Source organism: Rutidosis leptorrhynchoides, chromosome 7, assembly GCF_046630445.1.
Source record: "Rutidosis leptorrhynchoides isolate AG116_Rl617_1_P2 chromosome 7, CSIRO_AGI_Rlap_v1, whole genome shotgun sequence".
NCBI lineage: Eukaryota > Viridiplantae > Streptophyta > Magnoliopsida > Asterales > Asteraceae > Rutidosis > Rutidosis leptorrhynchoides.
This window is the reverse complement of record NC_092339.1, coordinates 145,817,800-145,840,419: the sequence shown is the minus strand read 5'-3', so window position 1 is coordinate 145,840,419 and position 22,620 is coordinate 145,817,800. Positions and strand designations below refer to the sequence as shown.

At 34.7% G+C, this 22,620-nt stretch overlaps 1 protein-coding gene across 1 annotated transcript; it reads right to left on the bottom strand.

Annotated features, from left to right (window-relative positions):
* Positions 1–694: 694 nt before the first annotated feature.
* Positions 695–3,678, bottom strand: LOC139857542 (annexin Gh1-like). Its single transcript, XM_071846352.1, has 5 exons — positions 3,561–3,678; positions 2,433–2,578; positions 2,045–2,263; positions 1,726–1,938; positions 695–1,217 (listed from the first exon to the last, which is right to left on the bottom strand). Exons 1-5 carry the CDS (start codon positions 3,634–3,636, stop codon positions 921–923), a joined length of 951 nt encoding a protein of 316 aa, XP_071702453.1. The 5' UTR covers positions 3,637–3,678; the 3' UTR covers positions 695–920.
* Positions 3,679–22,620: the final 18,942 nt, after the last annotated feature.

The window sequence follows — 22,620 nt, the reverse complement described above, 5'->3', positions numbered from 1 at the left end:
TGGATTGATGATTTTGTCTAATTTTCCTTCTAATGTTTCCTTTCAAATTTAAAAGATCTCACTGTCTTCCATTTCATTCCCCTGCATTATTTATTCCGTAAATAAACTCTCGGGAACAGAGCCCTAATGTTACATTATTACATTTTTTTTAATTAAACCCATTAACTCGACATTTAGTATGTAAATGGGAATCTCCGTTTACCCGTGGGGAACCTGATAACCCGACAGTTAGTATGTAAATAGGGACCCGCGGGTATAAATCCGGGTTTGGGACAAGGTTTCTTAAATCGGGTTTGGAGATTGGATTACTTATACTGGCCCGATGCCATCCACACTGATTGTAAGAACTTGTTCTATGGAACTATAACTATTCTGATGTAACACGAACTATTCTGACGAACCAAGATCCAATTCGATTCTAGGGAACTACATAGTACTCGAACAAATCCCAGACACACAATTAAATAAAATGATAACATTGTGAAATAGAGACAGTTAAAACTTAAAAGTGAAAACACTCATTGACTCAGACAATCGAGCCGAGCATTCCGGCCACTTTAACCATTGGTAACCCTTGTCACTTGCCAATTACCCTTGCAATAAACACCTTCCTTATCTACTTTTTTGTGCAAATAACATTTTCTTACTTGATTCAAATAAAAAAAAAAAGACTACATACTTAATAAACCACAAGTTCCATAAGCTAATATATATTATTAATCTCCACATCAGTGAAGCTAAAAACATACGTCCACAAAGTCTACTTGCAGGCAGATTTTGTTCAAAGTAACCACATATTGTTATAGCACAAACTCACACACATAATAGTACGGAAACATTAAACTCAATGCTGAGTAAAAACGACAAGACTAGATAAAATTCATCACGCCACATTCACGAAACTTGTAAAATTGTTGTCTTCAAGCATCACCATGACCCATCAATGCAAGTAGCATTTTCTCATAGTCACCAGATGTGTCACCAGCAATTGCTTTGTCCAAAGCCACACTGTTCCTTCTTTGATATTCTTCAGCGATACGCTGCAAATCAACCTCTGCACGAGTCGTGATGACACGGGTCAGGGCCCACTCGTCTGTTCCTAGTTTGTTGATGGCCAACCGAAGAAGCTTCTCATAGTATTTCTCTGGAGTAGTCAAACATTTGATTGCTGACCTTAAAAGCTTGAGATATTCACTTTCTGGATCCGCTTTCAGGTCCTGGGAAATAGATGAATATATTCAGTTTCAAACTACTTAGAAAATTTCTTAATGAGAGATTATATATATTATTATGTGGTCAAAATGGACAATTCTAAAAACAATTTAAATAAACCATGGGTCGACTCGGGTCGGATCAAAGTCAGTTCAGTTGGGACTCTTTCCATGGGTCGGGTCGGGACACATTTTAAATAGGCCATGGGTCGGATTGTTAGGTCTCAGAAATACAGCCTAACCAAGTTATCTCGTTAGGCCGTGACCATTTCTGACCCTTTTTCACTGATCACCCCAAAATATGTTTCTTGGAAACATTTAAAGAAGTTTACCAAATGATTCTCAGTAAAAAAAATAAATAAATTTAAGATACTATGGAGATGAAAAAATAAATCCTTGTTGTAAATTTGGAATTCTCTTACAAAAAATGGGCTATGTTGGGTTACCTTTAACGTGTATTGGGTTGTGATTTTTAGGTTTCAGAAACATTTAGACAAATTGATGAACAAAATACCTTGTTAATGGCATTTCCAAATTGATTGTTGTACTGATTCAACGTTGCATTGAGCTGAGCTTTGCTCCTTGTTGTAAGAATCCTGATGAACTCATCGTCGTTGTACGCTTTGTCAGAAATCTTCTGATGGACGGTTTTAGCCTCCGATTTTGCTAACGTCATGTTCACCTCCTCTCCCTCATATCGAAAAGCACTCAAAAGAAAAACCAAAAGCTGTTGAGGAAACAAAACAATTGCTGAACTAAATTGGGCGAATTGAGAGGGAAGGTAACGGGTCAACATGGTTTTGGGTCAAAACGGGTTGTTTTTGAACATATACCTTTCGAAAATCACCCGATGTGTGATGTGCAACGTCTTCCTCGATTGATTTCTTGTATTTATCATGATACGCCTTTCTCGCAGCAAGTAGTTGATGTGAAGAACGTGTGCATGCAATTTCCATAAGAACCCAATTGCTTGCAGTCAGTTTCTTTGTTGCTTCGTTAACCAAATACGCATCGCGCTCAGCTGACTCCATTGTCCATAGTAACACCACGCGCTGTTTAAAAAGTTAAGAACACAAATTTAATGAATAGCATATAACACTATGTAGTACTTTCACAAAATTTTCGTATCATGAAATGTACTTTTTTATACATCTACAAGTTTTCCATTTTACGTAGCATACCCAAATGAAACTATGGTTTCGTATGTGGGTCAAAACAGACCTGAAAATCGCTTGAAAGCTCAGAGTCCAAATCTTTGAGTAAATTTTCACCGTATGTTGCAGAATATGTTTCTTGAATCTTTTTGCGCTGCGGTCCATCTCTATGGGCCAGAATCTGAATGATCAATGCCTCATTTGTGCCCCAACCTACAAATAATAGTGATTTCATTGAAACCAAAACACATCAAAATTCTAATAAGGCCTGGTTTCAAAAGTGTATTTTGAACTATAATTTTAAGTGATGTCTAAAATAGACCCGAAATCATAAAGTTTGTAAAATATGTAGTAGTATGTGGATAATATTTCAGTTGCATTGACATCAAAGGTCAGATACCCAAAAATGTTGTAGCTGATTTAGTCATTTTGTCTTAAAAGTGAGAACTTTTTCAGAGATGATAATTATGGTTTTATTATGAATGTGCCACATATATATTAGTGGATCATGATTATGATGTTGTAATATATCATTTCTTCTACTCAAAACAACAAATTAATAATATTATAATAAATCTTTTCAGTTTCTTAAAGGTTATAAGCTGATTTGTGATATGTATACTGCAGAATATAATTTGTTCTTATTGGCTTTATAACAAACTAGGTGTCTTTTTTACAGATATTCTATTAATTTTTTTTTATATTATTTATTTGTTTTTCAGATTCAGCTGCTGCTTTATAACTTTTTCAAATAGTCTGATTAAAGTTTCATTTTGTTTTATATACACTGTATCGTTAAGTATTAACCAAACACAAATTTCTACTCAAAATCAACAAAGATCATATATATAAATCATGATAGTTGTAAAATGGACAGATGAACCTATTCGATTATTACATTATACTAAACATTAATCAACGGAAACAAAATGTTCGTCCCAAAAAATTTGTCCCAACACGTGATCGTCCGTACAAGGGTTATCTAAATATATAAACAGTTATATTATATATTATATATACACTTAAATCTCACAAACAAATTGCAAGTCAAATGCTATAATCGTCAAATGTGTAATAATATGTAAACAAAAGAAAACAATAATCAATAATCAATTATAATGATAGATCTAAAGTGATAAAGGATCGAAATACGACTTATGTAAAAATTAATAATAAAAAATATGTATATAAGTACCTGCAAAAGCTTTACGCAGTTGCTCACAGTCTTCAAAAGGAGAAGGGATGATTGATGGTAATTTAATTGTCGCCATTGTTATTGTTAATCTTCTTCTTCTTGTTGTTGTTCTTGTGAGTGTTTGTTGTGTTGCAAATGCAAATATTATTTATTTATAATTGTAGATTGTAGAAAATAAAGAACACACCTTACACGCAGCGTCACACGTATCTTGTTTAATTTTATTTTATATTATTTCCTTTTTTATATTTATATTATTTCCTTTTTTTAATGATACGTGATTGTCATGATTTCGCCATAAAATAATAAATAAAAGTCTGATTAAATGACGATTTAAAATTATGTCAGTTATATTTTGATTATGTTTAATGTTTAATTGTTAATGTATTTCCTTCTGTTTAATTAGAGGTGATTTTATTGCATTTCAGACTAACTTCCTTTTTATAATCGAGATCTAAAAGATTTGTTTTTGAACAAAACAATATGGGAAGCTTAAGAAATACTCTCCGCGTAAAATAAAAAGGGTTTAACTTTTTATTGAATTTAATATATTTTTATGAATTTTTTAATTTGTTCTTCATTTAATATTGTTATAAAAAATAAATAAATAAATAATTCCTATATTTAAAATTAAATTTTCAATAAATAAAAGGGACATAATTGATACTTTAATGATTTTTAAATTGTTATTTAGAGTAGGGTACAATAATTTTAAGACAAACAAGAATAGTTAGTCAGTTTTTATGGAACGAAAGGAGCAACAATGATTAACTGCACTCAATTTTTATTTAAAACATAAAATCAACTAGTTATATGTACTAGAAATTTTATTTTTTCAAAAGGGCCTAATTCGGTATCGTGATTTTCCTTTCGATTAAGAGGTTAAGTTGACATATTTCGTGAATTATTGTAAATATTAGTGTAACAAGTGAGTGAATTTGCTTTTAAAAAAAATCTATTGCTTATTTAGAAAAATCATTGTATTAATCAAGATATCAAGATATGTACAATCAATTTATAAACGACCTATTTATTGCTGTTTTAGGTATACTGTTGGTGATTTTAGTGTCATCCAACATTCATTTTAGTGATTTGAGATTTACTTGAATGCAAGGGTTAGCTAGGTATACTTTACAACGGGTTCGGAGATTGGAGTACACGTTCGTAAAAGTTGACTACTAACTGTCGCGCAAATTGTGAGGGTCAAGGGGGCTCCAAGGGGTAGCGCCCTGGCGGGGTTCAAGGGGTAGTGTCTTCCAACCGATTTCCCACTTAAATTGAAGAGTTATGATTCTTCATTGTGACTCTTCAATAAAACTGTTGAAAACTGATTATATCGTTTTTCTCTAACATTTTTAATGATACCGCGACCCGCATGCGCATGCTATACGTGTGCGGGCAATCGCTAGTGTGCGTATGCGTATACTTTATATGCGGTATGCGGCATGCGGTGGCGTATCGAATACCTTTGTTCTCGGCATGGCGGTTACTTAGCCATCAAGTATGAATATCTTTTCCATAATTATATCCGAGATTCGGGGAGTATGTTATGGAAAAGATCATCATTATCTTGGATGATTCTAGAATTAGGGTTTTCCTATATATACCCTAGTCGTCTTCACAAAATACATCATCACAACCTACAACACGTAATAACAATCATCGACTCTCGACTTCTAAGGTTTACAGGTTAGTTCTTCGTAAACTGGCACATACAACCTTATCTGGGGCCTTCTGATCAACGAGCGTTATCGAAGGTGGACTTAATCACTTAGTCACCCCGCCGACATCATCATGTCGGCCAGGGTTATTTACGGTAACCGAACCGGAGAGCTAAGTTCTAAGATCCTTAAACCCCCCCTTATACGTACTGAGCATGTATATTGACCCTATGGAAAATATATGCATGATCAAGTGGTGCTTTCATTGAGAGCCGAATTAATTCAAGACGTGTTTAATTGTTTTTTCTTTTAAAAATTTGAATCATAAGGCTTATTACTCACAGAATTTTCAAATTTTTTGTTTCTTTACAGTATTATGGCTTCCGAGGGATCATCGGAACGTACTCAAACGGACAATCAGAACACGCCGTCTGGTAATCAGCAGACGCAAGCTATGACTACGGGGGCGGGATACAAGCCTTACCCTCCACCCGTGTCCGGCGAGCCTTTCCAAAGGTATAAGCCGATATTTCCGGATGGAATTACACCGCCAAGGGCAAACTCGCCAGTCACAACCACACGGCTGGATTTCTCCGCAGTGGATCCAAGAGTTATCTTTGTAGGCTCTAGCGATGAAACTGTGGGTCCGTATGTAGTATGTTGCGGCCATGTGCCTATTTACAGTACCACGGTTTCAATCCCTCTGCAGACGCAGAGCGGTCAGCAAAATTCATCGTTTACACCGTTGCAACCTTGGCAACAGCCGCATCCAGTTTCGCAGTTTATGACCCCTGCGGATGCAGGCTGAAATGTCCCGTTCTTATTGATTAAAAACGTTCCATATTAATTGATTTCGTTGCGAGGTTTTGACCTCTATATGAGACGTTTTTCAAAGACTGCATTCATTTTTAAAATAAACCATAACCTTTATTTCATAGATAAAGGTTTTAAAAAGCTTTACGTAGATTATCAAATAATGATAATCTAAAATATCCTGTTTACACACGACCATTACATAATGGTTTACAATACAAATATGTTACAACAAAATAAGTTTCTTGAATGCAGTTTTTACACAATATCATACAAGCATGGACTCCAAATCTCGTCCTTATTTAAGTATGCGACAGCGGAAGCTCTTAATAATCACCTGAGAATAAACATGCTTAAAACGTCAACAAAAATGTTGGTGAGTTATAGGTTTAACCTATATATATCAAATCGTAACAATAGACCACAAGATTTCATATTTCAATACACACCCCATACATAGAGATAAAAATCATTCATATGGTGAACACCTGGTAACCGACATTAACAAGATGCATATATAAGAATATCCCCATCATTCCGGGACACCCTTCGGATATGATATAAATTTCGAAGTACTAAAGCATCCAGTACTTTGGATGGGGTTTGTTAGGCCCAATAGATCTATCTTTAGGATTCGCGTCAATTAGGGTGTCTGTTCCCTAATTCTTAGATTACCAGACTTAATAAAAAGGGGCATATTCGATTTCGATAATTCAACTATAGAATGTAGTTTCACGTACTTGTGTCTATTTTGTAAATCATTTATAAAACCTGCATGTATTCTCATCCCAAAAATATTAGATTTTAAAAGTGGGACTATAACTCACTTTCACAGATTTTTACTTCGTCGGGAAGTAAGACTTGGCCACTGGTTGATTCACGAACCTATAACAATATATACATATATATCAAAGTATGTTCAAAATATATTTACAATACATTTAATATATTTTGATGTTTTAAGTTTATTAAGTCAGCTGTCCTCGTTAGTAACCTACAACTAGTTGTCCACAGTTAGATGTACAGAAATAAATCGATAAATATTATCTTGAATCAATCCACGACCCAGTGTATACGTATCTCAGTATTGATCACAACTCAAACTATATATATTTTGGAATCAACCTCAACCCTGTATAGCTAACTCCAACATTCACATATAGAGTGTCTATGGTTGTTCCGAAATATATATAGATGTGTCAACATGATAGGTCGAAACATTGTATACGTGTCTATGGTATCTCAAGATTACATAATATACAATACAAGTTGATTAAGTTATGGTTGGAATAGATTTGTTACCAATTTTCACGTAGCTAAAATGAGAAAAATTATCCAATCTTGTTTTACCCATAACTTCTTCATTTTAAATCCGTTTTGAGTGAATCAAATTGCTATGGTTTCATATTGAACTCTATTTTATGAATCTAAACATAAAAAGTATAGGTTTATAGTCGGAAAAATAAGTTACAAGTCGTTTTTGTAAAGGTAGTCATTTCAGTCGAAAGAACGACGTCTAGATGACCATTTTAGAAAACATACTTCCACTTTGAGTTTAATCATAATTTTTGGATATAGTTTCATGTTCATAATAAAAATAATTTTCTCAGAATAACAACTTTTAAATCAAAGTTTATCATAGTTTTTAATTAACTAACCCAAAACAGCCCGCGGTGTAACTACGACGGCGTAAATCCGGTTTTACGGTGTTTTTCGTGTTTCCAGGTTTTAAATCATTAAGTTAGCATATCATATAGATATAGAATATGTGTTTAGTTGATTTTAAAAGTCAAGTTAGAAGGATTAACTTTTGTTTGCGAACAAGTTTAGAATTAACTAAACTATGTTCTAGTGATTACAAGTTTAAACCTTCGAATAAGATAGCTTTATATGTATGAATCGAATGATGTTATGAACATCATTACTACCTTAAGTTCCTTGGATAAACCTACTGGAAAAGAGAAAAATGGATCTAGCTTCAACGGATCCTTGGATGGCTCGAAGTTCTTGAAGCAGAATCATGACACGAAAACAAGTTGAAGTAAGATCATCACTTGAAATAAGATTGTTATACTTATAGAAATTGAACCAAAGTTTGAATATGATTATTACCTTGTATTAGAATGATAACCTACTGTAAGAAACAAAGATTTCTTGAGGTTGGATGATCACCTTACAAGATTGGAAGTGAGCTAGCAAACTTGAAAGTATTCTTGATTTTATGTAACTAGAACTTGTAGAATATATGATGAACACTTAGAACTTGAAGATAGAACTTGAGAGAGATCAATTAGATGAAGAAAATTGAAGAATGAAAGTGTTTGTAGGTGTTTTTGGTCGTTGGTGTATGGATTAGATATAAAGGATATGTAATTTTGTTTTCATGTAAATAAGTCATGAATGATTACTCATATTTTTGTAATTTTATGAGATATTTCATGCTAGTTGCCAAATGATGGTTCCCACATGTGTTAGGTGACTCACATGGGCTGCTAAGATCTGATCATTGGAGTGTATATACCAATAGTACATACATCTAAAAGCTGTGTATTGTACGAGTACGAATACGGGTGCATACGAGTAGAATTGTTGATGAAACTGAACGAGGATGTAATTGTAAGAATTTTTGTTAAGTAGAAGTATTTTGATAAGTGTATTGAAGTCTTTCAAAAGTGTATAAATACATATTAAAACACTACATGTATATACATTTTAACTGAGTCGTTAAGTCATCGTTAGTCGTTACATGTAAGTGTTGTTTTGAAACCTTTAGGTTAACGATCTTGTTAAATGTTGTTAACCCAATATTCATAATATCAAATGAGATTTTAAATTATTATATTATCATGATATTATCATGTATTAATATCTCTTAATATGATATATATATACATTAGATGTCTTTACAACGATAATCGTTACATATATGTCTCGTTTAAAAATCATTAAGTTAGTAGTCTTGTTTTTACATATGTAGTTCATTGTTAATATACTTAATGATATGTTTACTTATCATAGTATTATGTTAACTATATATATATCCATATATATGTCATCATATAGTTTTTACAAGTTTTAACGTTCGTGAATCACCGGTCAACTTGGGTGGTCAATTGTCTATATGAAACATATTTCAATTAATCAAGTCTTAACAAGTTTGATTGCTTAACATGTTGGAAACATTTAATCATGTAAATATCAATCTCAATTAATATATATAAACATGGAAAAGTTTGGGTCACTACAGTACCTACCCGTTAAATAAATTTCGTCCCGAAATTTTAAGCTGTTGAAGGTGTTGACGAATCTTCTGGAAATAGATGCGGGTATTTCTTCTTCATCTGATCTTCACGCTCCTAGGTGAACTCAGGTCCTCTACGAGCATTCCATCGAACCTTAACAATTGGTATCTTTTTTTGCTTAAGTCTTTTAACCTCACGATCCATTATTTCGACGGGTTCTTCGATGAATTGAAATTTTTCGTTGATTTGGATTTCATCTAACGGAATAGTGAGATCTTCTTTAGCAAAACATTTCTTCAAATTCGAGACGTGGAAAGTGTTATGTACAGCCGCGAGTTGTTGAGGTAATTCAAGTCGGTAAGCTACTGGTCCGACACGATCAATAATCTTGAATGGTCCAATATACCTTGGATTTAATTTCCCTCGTTTACCAAATCGAACAACGCCTTTCCAAGGTGCAACTTTAAGCATGACCATCTCTCCAATTTCAAATTCTATATCTTTTCTTTTAATATCAGCGTAGCTCTTTTGTCGACTTTGGGCGGTTTTCAACCGTTGTTGAATTTGGATGATCTTCTCGGTAGTTTCTTGTATAATCTCCGAACCCGTAATCTGTCTATCCCCCACTTCACTCCAACAAATCGGAGACCTGCACTTTCTACCATAAAGTGCTTCAAACGGCGCCATCTCAATGCTTGAATGGTAGCTGTTGTTGTAGGAAAATTCTGCTAACGGTTGATGTCGATCCCAACTGTTTCCGAAATCAATAACACATACTCGTAGCATGTCTTCAAGTGTTTGTATTGTCCTTTCGCTCTGCCCATCAGTTTGTGGATGATAGGCAGTACTCATGTCTAGACGAGTTCCTAATGCTTGCTGTAATGTCTGCCAGAATCTTGAAATAAATTTGCCATCCCTATCAGAGATAATAGAGATTGGTATTCCATGTCTGGAGACGACTTCCTTCAAATACAGTCGTGCTAACTTCTCCATCTTGTCATCTTCTCTTATAGGCAGGAAGTGTGCTGATTTGGTGAGACGATCAACTATTACCCAAATAGTATCAAAACCACTTGCAGTCCTTGGCAATTTAGTGATGAAATCCATGGTAATATTTTCCCATTTCCATTCCGGGATTTCGGGTTGTTGAAGTAGACCTGATGGTTTCTGATGCTCAGCTTTGACCTTAGAACACGTCAAACATTCTCCTACGTATTTAGCAACATCGGCTTTCATACCCGGCCACCAAAAATGTTTCTTGAGATCCTTGTACATCTTCCCCGTTCCAGGATGTATTGAGTATCTGGTTTTATGAGCTTCTCTAAGTACCATTTCTCTCATATCTCCAAATTTTGGTACCCAAATCCTTTCAGCCCTATACCGGGTTCCGTCTTCCCGAATATTAAGATGCTTCTCCGATCCTTTGGGTATTTCATCCTTTAAATTTCCCTTTTTTAAAACTCCTTGTTGCGCCTCCTTTATTTGAGTAGTAAGGTTATTATGAATCATTATATTCATAGATTTTACTCGAATGGGTTCTCTGTCCTTCCTGCTCAAGGCATCGGCTACCACATTTGCCTTCCCCGGGTGGTAACGAATCTCAAAGTCGTAATCATTCAATAATTCAATCCACCTACGCTGTCTCATATTCAGTTGTTTCTGATTAAATATGTGTTGAAGACTTTTGTGGTTGGTATATATAATACTTTTGACCCCATATAAGTAGTGCCTCCAAGTCTTTAATGCAAAAACAACCGCGCATAATTCAAAATCATGCGTCGTATAATTTTGTTCGTGAATCTTCAATTGTCTAGATGCATAAGCAATCACCTTCGTTCGTTACATTAATACACAACCGAGACCTTGCTTTGATGCGTCACAATAAATCACCAAATCATCATTCCCTTCAGGCAATGATAATATAGGTGCCGTAGTTAGCTTTTTCTTCAATAACTGAAACGCTTTCTCTTGTTCATCATTCCATTCAAATTTCTTCCCTTTATGCGTTAATGCAGTCAAGGGTTTTGCTATTCTGGAAAAGTCTTGGATGAACCTTCTGTAGTAACCAGCTAGCCCTAAAAACTGGCGTATGTGTTTCAGAGTTTTTGGGGTTTCCCACTTTTCAACAGTTTCTATCTTTGCCGGATCCACCTTAATACCTTCTTTGTTCACTATGTGACCGAGGAATTGAACTTCTTCCAACCAAAATGCACACTTTGAAAACTTAGCGTACAATTCTTCCTTCCTCAATACTTCTAACACCTTTCTCAAATGTTCACCGTGTTCTTGGTCATTCTTTGAGTAAATAAGTATGTCATCAATGAAAACAATGACAAACTTGTCAAGGTATGGTCCACACACTCGGTTCATAAGGTCCATGAACACAGCTGGTGCATTAGTTAAACCAAACGGCATGACCATAAACTCGTAATGACCGTAACGTGTTCTGAAAGCAGTCTTTGGAATATCATCTTCTTTCACCCGCATTTGATGATACCCGGAACGTAAGTCAATCTTTGAATAAACAGACGAGCCTTGTAGTTGATCAAATAAGTCGTCGATTCTCGGTAGTGGGTAGCGGTTCTTGATGGTAAGTTTGTTCAACTCTCGGTAGTCGATACACAACCTGAATGTACCATCTTTCTTCTTGACAAACAAAACAGGAGCTCCCCACGGTGATGTGCTTGGTCGAATGAAACCACGCTCTAAAAGTTCTTGTAATTGGCTTTGCAGTTCTTTCATCTCACTGGGTGCAAGTCTGTAAGGAGCACGAGCTATTGGTGCAGCTCCTGGTACAAGATCTATTTGAAATTCAACGGATCGATGTGGGGGTAATCCCGATAATTCTTTCGGAAATACATCGGGAAATTCTTTTGCAATGGGAACATCATTGATGCTCTTTTCTTCAGTTTGTACTTTCTCGACGTGTGCTAGAACAGCATAGCAACCTTTTCTTATTAGTTTTTGTGCCTTCAAATTACTAATAAGATGTAGCTTCATGTTGCCCTTTTCTCCGTACACCATTAAGGGTTTTCCTTTTTCTCGTATAATGCGAATTGCATTTTTGTAACAAATGATCTCTGCTTTCACTTCTTTTAACCAGTCCATACCGATTATCACATCAAAACTCCCTAACTCTACTGGTATCAAATCAATCTTAAATGTTTCGCTAACCAGTTTAATTTCTCGATTCCGACATATATTATCTGCTGAAATTAATTTACCATTTGCTAATTCGAGTAAAAATTTACTATCCAAAGGCGTCAATGGACAACTTAATTTAGCACAAAAATCTCTACTCATATAGCTTCTATCCGCACCCGAATCAAATAAAACGTAAGAAGATTTATTGTCAATAAGAAATGTACCCGTAACAAGCTCCGGGTCTTCGTGTGCCTCTGCCGCATTAATATTGAATACTCTTCCGCGGCCTTGTCCATTCGTGTTCTCCTGGTTCGGGCAATTTCTAATAATGTGGCCCGGTTTTCCACATTTATAACAAACTACATTGGCATAACTTGCTCCGACACTACTTGCTCCGCCATTACTCATTCCGACACCATTTGTTCCTTTCGTTCTATTAACCCCTGGTCCGTAGACCTCACACTTCGCCGCGCTATGACCATTTCTTTTACACTTGTTGCAAAATTTGGTGCAGAACCCCGAGTGATACTTTTCACACCTTTGGCATAGCTGCTTCTGATTGTTGTTGTTGTTGTTGTTGCGGTTGTTATTGTTGTTGGGATGATTGTTGTAGTAGTTGTTGTTGTTGTTGTTGTTGTTGGGCCGTTTGTTGTAGTTGCGATTGATGTTGCGATTGTTGGGATAATTGTTGCGATTATTGTTGTAATTGCTGTTGTTGTTGTATTGGTGATTCTTATCACCGTTTTCCTCCCACTTTCTTTTGACTTACTTCACATTGGCCTCTTCAGCAGTCTGTTCTTTAATTCTTTCTTCAATCTGGTTCACTAGTTTGTGAGCCATTCTACATGCCTGTTGTATGGAGGCGGGCTCGTGTGAACTTATATCTTCTTGGATTCTTTCCGGTAATCCTTTCACAAACGCGTCGATCTTCTCTTCCTCATCTTCGAACGCTCCCGGACACAATAGGCACAATTCTGTGAATCGTCTTTCGTACGTGGTAATATCAAATCCTTGGGTTCGTAACCCTCTAAGTTCTGTCTTGAGCTTATTGACCTCGGTTCTGGGACGGTACTTCTCGTTCATCAAGTGCTTGAATGCTGACCACGGTAGTGCGTACGCATCGTTTTGTCCCACTTGCTCTAGATAGGTATTCCACCATGTTAACGCAGAACCTGTGAAGGTATGCGTAGCGTACTTCACTTTGTCCTCTTCAGTACACTTACTTATGGCAAACACCGATTCGACCTTCTCGGTCCACCGTTTCAATCCAATCGGTCCTTCGGTTCCATCAAATTCCAAAGGTTTGCAGGCAGTGAATTCTTTGTAGGTGCATCCTACACGATTTCCTGTACTGCTAGATCCAAGGTTATTGTTGGTATGTAGCGCAGCCTGTACTGCGGCTATGTTTGAAGCTAGAAAAGTACGGAATTCCTCTTCATTCATATTCACGGTGTGTCGAGTAGTCGGTGCCATTTCCTTCAAAATAGTCAAATGGAACAAGTTAATCATACAGAATATTAAGAGTAGTTAATAGTATTTCATAGCATAATATGAACTCATTTATAAAAGCTTTTTCTTCATATTAGCGTTTTATAAGTTTAAATTCGGGTAGTACCTACCCGTTAAGTTCATACTTAGTAGCTAATATACAATTCAACTACTACAATTCTATATGAAAAACTGATTATAATAATATTTCGCATTCAAACTTTTACACAATATTTTACAAACTTACAATACCGCTTATTTTACATATAGCATGAAATATAGCACACAATAAATTTGATCAAGATGGTTGTGAAGATAATTCTAGCTAGTACACAAGTCGTTCAGCAAAGGCAATAAAGACACGTAATTCATACGTCCAGAAACAAGTCATGCATTCTGGTTTTACTAGGATTACTTCCCATCCTTGGTCTTGTGGAACATAACCGTTATGGCCGTTGATAAGACAGCGTGTTGTAACGTCGTCAAAGGGACGAGGGTTACGTAATGTCCAACAGTCCCGTAACAATCTAAAAACCTCATTTCTTACCCCAATTACCGACTCCGTCACTTGTGGGAACGTTTTGTTTAATAGTTGTAGCCCGATGTTCTTGTTCTCACTTTGGTGAGAAGCGAACATTACTAATCCGTAAGCATAACATGCTTCTTTATGTTGCATGTTAGCCGATTTTTCTAAATCACGAAGTCCAATATTCGGATATATTGAGTCAAAATAATTTCTTAACCCATTGCGTAAAATAGCATTTGGGTTCCCCGCAATATATGCGTCAAAATAAACACATCGTAACTTATGGATTTCCCAATGTGATATCCCCCATCTTTCGAACGAAAGCCTTTTATAAACCAAGGCATTCTTGGAACGTTCTTCGAATGTCTTACAAACTGATCTCGCCTTAAATAGTTGTGCCGAAGAATTCTGACCGACTCTAGACAAGATTTCATCAATCATGTCTCCGGGTAGGTCTCTTAAAATATTGGGTTGTCTATCCATTTTGTGTTTTTATACTGTAAAATAGACAAGAGTTAGATTCATAAAAAAAAATACTTATTAATACAAGCAATTTTTACATATATCATAAAGCATAAGCACACTATATTACATATATTACACCACACGAATACAACTATCTTATTCCGACTCGCTAGTTTCTTTTTCTTCGGTTTTGGTTCGTTTTGCCAAGTTTCTAGGGATATATGATGTTCCCCTAATACGAGCCGTCGTTTTCCACATTGGTTTAGAAAAACTTGGTGGTTTAGAGGTTCCCGGGTCATTGTTACAACTTAAGGACTTCGGGGGTTGACGATACATATAAAGTTCATCGGGGTTGGAATTAGATTTCTCTATTTTTATGCCCTTTCCCTTATTATTTTCTTTTGCCTTTTTAAATTCAGTTGGGGTAATTTCTATAACATCATCGGAATTCTCGTCGGAATCCGATTCATCGGAGAATTGGTAATCCTCCCAATATTTTGCTTCCTTGGCGGAAACACCATTGACCATAATTAACCTTGGTCGGTTGGTTGAGGATTTTCTTTTACTTAACCGTTTTATTATTTCCCCCACCGGTTCTATTTCTTCATCCGGTTCCGATTCTTCTTCCGGTTCCGATTCTTCTTCCGGTTCCGACTCTTCTTCCGGTTCCTCTTCGGGAACTTGTGAATCAGTCCACGAATCATTCCAATTTACATTTGACTCTTCATTATTATTAGGTGAGTCAATGGGACTTGTTCTAGAGGTAGACATCTATCACATAATATCAAACGCGTTAAGAGATTAATATATCACATAATATACACATGTTAAAAATATATAGTTTCCAACAAAATTTGTTAAGCAATCATTTTTCAAGTAAACACGGTCGAAGTCCAGACTCACTAATGCATCCTAACAAACTCGATAAGACACACTAATGCAAAATTCTGGTTCTCTAAGACCAACGCTCGGATACCAACTGAAATGTCCCGTTCTTATTGATTAAAAACGTTCCATATTAATTGATTTCGTTGCGAGGTTTTGACCTCTATATGAGACATTTTTCAAAGACTGCATTCATTTTTAAAACAAACCATAACCTTTATTTCATAGATAAAGGTTTTAAAAAGCTTTACGTAGATTATCAAATAATGATAATCTAAAATATCCCGTTTACACACGACCATTACATAATGGTTTACAATACAAATATGTTACAACAAAATAAGTTTCTTGAATGCAGTTTTTACACAATATCATACAAGCATGGACTCCAAATCTCGTCCTTATTTAAGTATGCGACAGCGGAAGCTCTTAATAATCACCTGAGAATAAACATGCTTAAAACGTCAACAAAAATGTTGGTGAGTTATAGGTTTAACCTATATATATCAAATCGTAACAATAGACCACAAGATTTCATATTTCAATACACATCCCATACATAGAGATAAAAATCATTCATATGGTGAACACCTGGTAACCGACATTAACAAGATGCATATATAAGAATATCTCCCTCATTCCGGGACACCCTTCGGATATGATATAAATTTCGAAGTACTAAAGCATCCAGTACTTTGGATGGGGTTTGTTAGGCCCAATAGATCTATCTTTAGGATTCGCGTCAATTAGGGTGTCTGTTCCCTAATTCTTAGATTACCAGACTTAATAAAAAGGGGCATATTCGATTTCGATAATTCAACCATAGAATGTAGTTTCACGTACTTGTGTCTATTTTGTAAATCATTTATAAAACCTGCATGTATTCTCATCCCAAAAATATTAGATTTTAAAAGTGGGACTATAACTCACTTTCACAGATTTTTACTTCGTCGGGAAGTAAGACTTGGCCACTGGTTGATTCACGAACCTATAACAATATATACATATATATCAAAGTATGTTCAAAATATATTTACAACACTTTTAATATATTTTGATGTTTTAAGTTTATTAAGTCAGCTGTCCTCGTTAGTAACCTACAACTAGTTGTCCACAGTTAGATGTACAGAAATAAATCGATAAATATTATCTTGAATCAATCCAAGACCCAGTGTATACGTATCTCAGTATTGATCACAACTCAAACTATATATATTTTGGAATCAACCTCAACCCTGTATAGCTAACTCCAACATTCACATATAGAGTGTCTATGGTTGTTCCGAAATATATATAGATGTGTCGACATGATAGGTCGAAACATTGTATACGTGTCTATGGTATCTCAAGATTACATAATATACAATACAAGTTGATTAAGTTATGGTTGGAATAGATTTGTTACCAATTTTCACGTAGCTAAAATGAGAAAAATTATCCAATCTTGTTTTACCCATAACTTCTTCATTTTAAATCCGTTTTGAGTGAATCAAATTGCTATGGTTTCATATTGAACTCTATTTTATGAATCTAAACAGAAAAATTATAGGTTTATAGTCGGAAAAATAAGTTACAAGTCGTTTTTGTAAAGGTAGTCATTTCAGTCGAAAGAACGACGTCTAGATGACCATTTTAGAAAACATACTTCCACTTTGAGTTTAACCATAATTTTTGGATATAGTTTCATGTTCATAATAAAAATAATTTTCTCAGAATAACAACTTTTAAATCAAAGTTTATCATAGTTTTTAATTAACTAACCCAAAACAGCCCGCGGTGTAACTACGACGGCGTAAATCCGGTTTTACGGTGTTTTTCGTGTTTCCAGGTTTTAAATCATTAAGTTAGCATATCATATAGATATAGAACATGTGTTTAGTTGATTTTAAAAGTCAAGTTAGAAGGATTAACTTTTGTTTGCGAACAAGTTTAGAATTAACTAAACTATGTTCTAGTGATTACAAGTTTAAACCTTCGAATAAGATAGCTTTATATGTATGAATCGAATGATGTTATGAACATCATTACTACCTTAAGTTCCTTGGATAAACCTACTGGAAAAGAGAAAAATGGATCTAGCTTCAACGGATCCTTGGATGGCTCGAAGTTCTTGAAGCAGAATCATGACACGAAAACAAGTTCAAGTAAGATCATCACTTGAAATAAGATTGTTATAGTTATAGAAATTGAACCAAAGTTTGAATATGATTATTAACTTGTATTAGAATGATAACCTACTGTAAGAAACAAAGATTTCTTGAGGTTGGATGATCACCTTACAAGATTGGAAGTGAGCTAGCAAACTTGAAAGTATTCTTGATTTTATGTAACTAGAACTTGTAGAATATATGAAGAACACTTAGAACTTGAAGATAGAACTTGAGAGAGATCAATTAGATGAAGAAAATTGAAGAATGAAAGTGTTTGTAGGTGTTTTTGGTCGTTGGTGTATGGATTAGATATAAAGGATATGTAATTTTGTTTTCATGTAAATAAGTCATGAATGATTACTCATATTTTTGTAATTTTATGAGATATTTCATGCTAGTTGCCAAATGATGGTTCCCACATGTGTTAGGTGACTCACATGGGCTGCTAAGAGCTGATCATTGGAGTGTATATACCAATAGTACATACATCTAAAAGCTGTGTATTGTACGAGTACGAATACGGGTGCATACGAGTAGAATTGTTGATGAAACTGAACGAGGATGTAATTGTAAGCATTTTTGTTAAGTAGAAGTATTTTGATAAGTGTATTGAAGTATTTCAAAAGTGTATAAATACATATTAAAACACTACATGTATATACATTTTAACTGAGTCGTTAAGTCATCGTTAGTCGTTACATGTAAGTGTTGTTTTGAAACCTTTAGGTTAACGATCTTGTTAAATGTTGTTAACCCAATATTCATAATATCAAATGAGATTTTAAATTATTATATTATCATGATATTATCATGTATTAATATCTCTTAATATGATATATATACATTAAATGTCTTTACAACGATAATCGTTACATATATGTCTCGTTTAAAAATCATTAAGTTAGTAGTCTTGTTTTTACATATGTAGTTCATTGTTAATATACTTAATGATATGTTTACTTATCATAGTATCATGTTAACTATATATATATCCATATATATGTCATCATATAGTTTTTACAAGTTTTAACGTTCGTGAATCACCGGTCAACTTGGGTGGTCAATTGTCTATATGAAACATATTTCAATTAATCAAGTCTTAACAAGTTTGATTGCTTAACATGTTGGAAACATTTAATCATGTAAATATCAATCTCAATTAATATATATAAACATGGAAAAGTTTGGGTCACTACACAGGCATTACTTAATATTTGGGGGTTTGGTGTCATTCCAGATGCAAACTCTCATTGGACGCCAATAACAGCAGAACAGCCAAGCACTGCGCATACCGTTGGGCTCTTAACAGCATACCCTCAGGCTTCGCAGACATGTGTGCCACAGGTTTCGGTTCCTTTGCAACTACCTGTATACTCTGAGCCGTCAAGTCTTCCTTCTTTTCCAACGCAACAGCCTTGGTTATATCGGCAGACGCCAGTGCAACCTTGGCAAAATATTCAGTGACAGGCGAATCTCGCAGGTCAATTTATGCAGGCTGCACCTCCTGACATGGTTCACTTATTTTCACAACCTGACTTTGTTCAGGATATGATGAAGCGTTTCTTCGCAGGGCTAAAAGGGGACCCTGTTAAACCACCCTTTGAGCTACTAACCACTTTTGATAAGTTTCCTCCGCATATAACTGCATACCCGTTTCCATCAGCACCAAAGATACCTCACACGTTAGGTACTTACAATGGCTTGAATGATCCAGATGACTTCTTGCAGCGTTTCGAAGGCGCAATGCGCACCCAAGGGTGGGTGGATCCGGTTGCGTGTCAGATATTTCCCATGACGCTGCAGGGCATTGCTCGCGAATGGTTTAATAAACTCCCAGCAGGTAGCATATCCGGGTTCATGGATCCACCGATGAAGTTCTTGCTGCAGTATCAAAATCAGAGACCGCGCAAACGCTCTCATATCAAATGTCATGATATTGTACAGAAATCCAAGGAATCTTTGGGTGAATTTCTCACGAGATATACTAATGAGTGCTTGCGCATACCAGATCTTAAGCCAGAGCAGCAGATTTCTGGGCTCATACATGGTATAAATTTAGAACGTCACCCAACGTTGGTCAAGCGTTTGTGCCATACGGTGCCAACAACTTATGCTGAAGCACTTAAAGAATGCCATGATTATATGCGGAGTGGCGAAGATAATGATATTCCCACCGCTAGCTCGCACAATGAAAGAAAATACGATGATGATCGTTCACGTGATCAAAGCCGCGGAAGCAATTCTCGCGAAGGTATCCTAGCGGTGGTCCTATAAGGAGTGATAAAGGACGAGCCAGTGGTAATTATCGAAACAATAATCAGCGCGACATTAATAATCAGAACTATGCGTTGCTCAAAAGCCTGTCTAAGACACCAAAAGAAATTTTGGCCACCGAGCCAGTGTGCGCGACCTTTGCGGTTCCAAAAGGTTGGCACTTTAAAGCATGTTTATTCTCAGGTATTAAAGAAATCTTCCGCTGTGCATTAGCTCATTTTAAAGATATTACTTGGAATCATTCATGGCATATTTCAAAAGACGTTGCATTCAAGTCGTTGAGTTCAGTAAAGATTATGATTAAGTAAATGACAGATTAGATCATTTATAGATAGATATTATGAAATGGTATGCATGCCTGTCAAATTTTGATGTAATGAAAGTTTGTCTTTTAAAATGAATGCAATGTTTGTAAAATGTATCATATAGAGGTCAAATATCTCGCGATGTAATCATATGTTATTGTATTCGTTCTGTCATGACCCGGATTTTTCCATGATTATATATTGAACAATATTAATATTTACATGATTAAATGTTTCCAACATATTAAGCAATCAAACTTTTTAAGACTTGATTAATTGAAACGAATTTTATGTAAACGTGTGACCACCCAACTTGTCCGATGATTCACGAACATTATAACTTGTAAATAACATGATAATATATATATGAACTTATATATATATTTAACATGATGAAATGATAATTAAGTATCTCATTAAGTATATTAACAATGAACTATATACATAAAATGAGACTACTAACTTAAGGATTTCGAAACGATATATATACGTAACGATTATCGTTGTAATAACATCTTAATATTTATATATCATATTAAGATATATTAACACACTATGTTATCATTATAATATAAGAATTTAACATCCCATTAGATATAATAACAATGGGATTAATTACATTTAACAAGGTCGTTAACTTAAAGGTTTCGGAACAACACTTACATGTAACGACTAACGATGATTTAACGACTCAGTTAAAATGTATGTATATATATATATATATATATATATATATAGTGTATTAAGATGTATTAATACACATTTGAAGGACTTCAATACATATATCAAAACACTCTTACTTAACAAAAATAATCACAATTGTATTCCCATTTGTTTTCATCAAGAATTCTACTCGTATTCCCTCGGTATTTGCACTCGTATTATACCCAGCTTCTAGACGTATTTACTATTAGTATATACCAATAAAAATCTGCTCCTTAGCAGCCTTAAATGATTAAGGAACATGTGGAACCAACCATTTGTCAAGTAGCATGAATTATTTAGCAAGAAAACAAAATTAGGTATCTTTTCTTTCTTTATAAACTAAAAATGTTTTTATGCATACACACCATTTCTTCATTCCATTTTCTCATACTTACACTCCTAATTCTTTCTCAAAATACTCCTAACTTCATACTTGATCATCTTCAAGTATTTTCCCCATCATTTAGCTTCAATTACAAGCTTTAATCATCATAAAAACAACCTAGAATCAAGAAGTTGCAAGATTACTTCTAATCTTTTTAATCCAATCCAACAACTCATCAAAGATCAAGAAATTCCATCTAATCTCAGTACTTTTCATTCTTAACCAAGGTAATAATCATATCCAAGCTTTGGTTTAATTCCAATAAACATAACTACCCTAAATCAAGTAGTAATCTTACTTGAACTTGTTTTCGTGTCATGATTTTGCTTCAAGAACTTCCAAGCCATCAAAGATAGCTCAAGTTATTTACTCATCATTTCTAGTAGATTTACCTACTATACTTGAGGTAGTAATGATGTTCATAACATCATTCGATTCATATATATGACTATCTTAATCGAAGATTTACACTTGTAATCACTAGAACATAGTTTAGTTAATTCTAAACTTGTTCGCAAAAAAAGTTAATCCTTCTAACATAACTTTTAAAATCCACTAAATACATGTTCTATATCTATATGATATGCTAACTTAATTATTTAAAATCTGTAAACACGAAGAACACCGTAAAACCGGACATACGCCGTCGTAGTAAAACAGGGGGCTGTTTTGGGTTGGATAATTGAAAACTATGATAAACTTTGATTTAAAAGTTTTTCTTCTGAGAAAATGATATTTCTTATGAACATGAAACTACATCTAAAAATCATGGTTAAACTCAAAGTGGAATTATGTTTTTCAAAATGGTCATCAAGATGTCGTTTTTCGACGGAAATGACTACCTCTTTCAAATATGACTTGTAACATGTAACTCTGACTATAAACCACTACTTTTTCAGTTTAGTTCTAAATACTACAGTTCATTATGAAACCATAGCAATTTGATTCACTTTAAACGGAGTTGTAATGAATATTTGGCGAGCAAAACAAAATCTGCTAAAATTAACGTTGTATGGA

Excerpts from the sequence above, each read along its gene's own strand:
- LOC139857542 (XM_071846352.1), bottom strand. The coding sequence starts at position 3,636 with ATGGCGACAATTAAATTACCATCAATCATCCCTTCTCCTTTTGAAGAC. Across the intron at positions 2,264-2,432 it reads AGCTTTCAAGCGATTTTCAG|CGCGTGGTGTTACTATGGAC; the intron begins GTCTGTTTTGAC and ends CTTTTTAAACAG. Across the intron at positions 1,939-2,044 it reads CATCGGGTGATTTTCGAAAG|CTTTTGGTTTTTCTTTTGAG; the intron begins GTATATGTTCAA and ends TTTCCTCAACAG.